The sequence below is a fragment of the Procambarus clarkii genome, chromosome 9, assembly GCF_040958095.1.
Source record: "Procambarus clarkii isolate CNS0578487 chromosome 9, FALCON_Pclarkii_2.0, whole genome shotgun sequence".
Lineage (NCBI taxonomy): Eukaryota > Metazoa > Arthropoda > Malacostraca > Decapoda > Cambaridae > Procambarus > Procambarus clarkii.
This window is the reverse complement of record NC_091158.1, coordinates 40,427,815-40,430,625: the sequence shown is the minus strand read 5'-3', so window position 1 is coordinate 40,430,625 and position 2,811 is coordinate 40,427,815. Positions and strand designations below refer to the sequence as shown.

General features: G+C 46.6%; 1 protein-coding gene across 1 annotated transcript; it reads left to right on the top strand.

The window, feature by feature from the left end:
* Positions 1-533: 533 nt before the first annotated feature.
* LOC138362906 (keratin-associated protein 10-10-like) lies at positions 534-1,109 on the top strand. Its single transcript, XM_069321483.1, has one exon. The coding sequence runs from the start codon at positions 534-536 to the stop codon at positions 1,107-1,109; it is 576 nt and encodes a 191-aa protein (XP_069177584.1).
* The last annotated feature ends 1,702 nt before the right edge of the window (positions 1,110-2,811 follow it).

Here is a 2,811-nt window from a genome sequence, read left to right as displayed (position 1 = left end):
CCATGTGTCGACGCTCTCAATGTGCCGACATTCCTCCATATGTCGACGCTCTCCATGTGTCAACATCCTTCATGTGTCGACGCTCACCATGTGTCGACACCCCTCCATGTTTCAAACGCCCTCCATGTGTCGACGCCCTCCATGTGTCGACGCCCTCCATGTGTCGACGACCTCTATGTGTCGATGCTCTCCATGTGTCGACACCATCCATGTGTCGACGTCCTCGAGGTGTTGATGTCCTCCATCTGTCGACGCTCTCCATCTGTCAACGCCCTCTAAGTGTCGACTCTCCCCATGTGTCGACACCCTACATGTGTCGACACACCTACGTGTGTCGACGCCCTCAATGTGTCGACGTTTTCCATGTGTCGACGTCCTCTATGTGTCGACGTCCTCCATGTGTCGACGCCCTCCATATGCCGACCCCCTCCATGTGTTGACGCCCTCCATGTGTCGACACCCTCCATGCGTCGACACATGAAGGGCGTTGACACCCTCCATGTGTCGACACCCTCCATGTGTTGACGCTCTCCATGTGTCGATACCCCTATATGTGTCGACACCCTCCATGTGCCGACCCTCTCCATGTGTCGACACCTCTCGATGTGTCCACGCCCTCTATGTGTCGACGTTCTCTATGTGTCGACACCCTCCATGTGTCGACGCCTTCTATGTGTAGACGTTCTCCATGTGTCAACGCACTCTATATTTCGACGCCCTCCATGTGTCGATGCCCTACATGTGTAGACACCTCTCCCTGTGTCGAACCCCTCTATATGTTGACGCCCTCTATGTGTCGACACCCTCCATGTGTCGACGCCCTACATGTGTCGACGCCCTCCATGTTTCAACGCCCTCCATGTGTCGACACTCCTCCATGTGTCGACGCCCTCTGTGTGTCGACACCCCTCCATGTGTCGACGTCCTCCATGTGTCGACACCCTCCATGTGTCGACGCCCTCCATGTGTCGTCGCCGCTTCATGTGTCGACACCCTCCATGTGTCGACGATCCCATGTGTCGACGCCCTCCATGTGTCGACACCCTCCATGTGTCGACGCCCATGTGTCGACACCCTCCATGTGTCGTATGATACTGGGTAAGTTTTAAAGGGAAGAATAGAAGTAACTGCAAAGGGCCTATTAGCCCATATTTCTTGATGCTTCTATATTGGTGCGGAGTATTGAAGTGGGTGGAATATAGGTGTGCATTAATTGGCTGTTGATTGCTGGTGTTGACTTCTTGATGTGTAGTGCCTCGCAGATATCTAACCGCCTGCTATCGCTGTATCTGTCGATGATTTCTGTGTTTTTAGTTAAGAATTCTCTGGTGATGGTCTGGTTGTGGGAAGAGATTATATGTTCCTTAGTGGACTTCTTAATGGACCCACTTCAAGACTCCGCATCAATATAGAAAAATCAAGAAATATGGGCCAATAGGCCCTTTGCAGTTACTTCCATTCTTTCCTTTAAAACTTACCCAATATCATACCCATTGTTTCGTGTTCTGTCATGTGTTTTCACCTCATCCAAAACTGTTGTAACATATCACCTCACCCAAATGCAGGGATATAAAATGAAAGCCATATAAATTATTGCACAGTAGGACTCTGTTTAGTGTTTACAGGTTATAGTTGTGTGTGTGTAAACTAAAGTCTTTGAAAATGTAATAAGTTATTACGAAACGCGTTCAAGTGTCGAGTCAGACTAGAAATAAAAATTAATTTTGGATAATTGATTTTTCAATTATCATCGACAGTGAAAAGAAACATAAGAAATATTGAGAAAATTCGTGTTAGAATTATTAATCTTACTCTTTTGGACATATTTAATAATATATGTTTACAAGAAAGACTGCTACCAAAATATACTGATATTAAAACGCCCGACCCAGCAGCAAGGAATCTAGCTTTCGCGATAAAATATCGCCAAGATCTGATTGGAAATCAGATACACAAAGCTGAAAATGAAATCAAAGACAACAAAATGCAACTACTTCATGCTACAAACCAATGGAGAAACAGCAACATCGACGAAAACTTCCGTACTCGTATCGAGCAACACCTCGACATCCTCACAGACCGACATCACCTCAGCACTGAAACAAGGATTATCAAGAAACTAACAACATTATATGGAGGACCTATGGCAATTCCACGACCAAGAGACGGCTTCCTGGACCTTGCTGGAATCAACCTCACTGAGGATGAAGTCACTCTCCTAAATCTGGGTATAAACTGTCACGTTATGTCCAGACCGAGTGAGATGGCCCGGAAAGTGGAGTTGGAAATCCTGTTGGACGACATATTCGACCTCGAAGCACAAAAGAAGGTCACCACCAAAGATACCTTACAAGCAGAACTTATTGCAGAAGGAGGAAAGAATCGAGGCAATTACAGAAGCACCATACTGTCCCCAGAGCTCAAAGCGGCAGCTAAGAGCCTTCGTGAGAACAAGGAGATAGTTGTCAGGAGATGTGACAAGTTGCCAATATATGTCATTCTTAAAAAAGACGAATATCTGGCGAAAATAAACCTCATACTCTCTGACCAAACTAAATTCCAAAGGGTAATGAAGGACACTACAGCCGAATTGAAAGCAAAGGTCAACAAATATATCGAAACTGTGACCGCCAAGAAATCCAGACTCCACCTGCCAAAGATCATTGGGGAATACAAACCTGGATACGCGTATGGAAATGTCAAGACACACAAGCCTGGAAACCCACTTCGGCCAATCATCAGCCAGTTACCCACACCCACGTACAGACAGGCGAAGCGACTCAACGGCTTGCTGACTCCTTTTGTTCCTTG

Bases quoted from the DNA above. Each gene is read 5' to 3' on its own strand.
- LOC138362906 (XM_069321483.1), top strand. From the start codon at position 534: ATGTGTCGATACCCCTATATGTGTCGACACCCTCCATGTGCCGACCCT.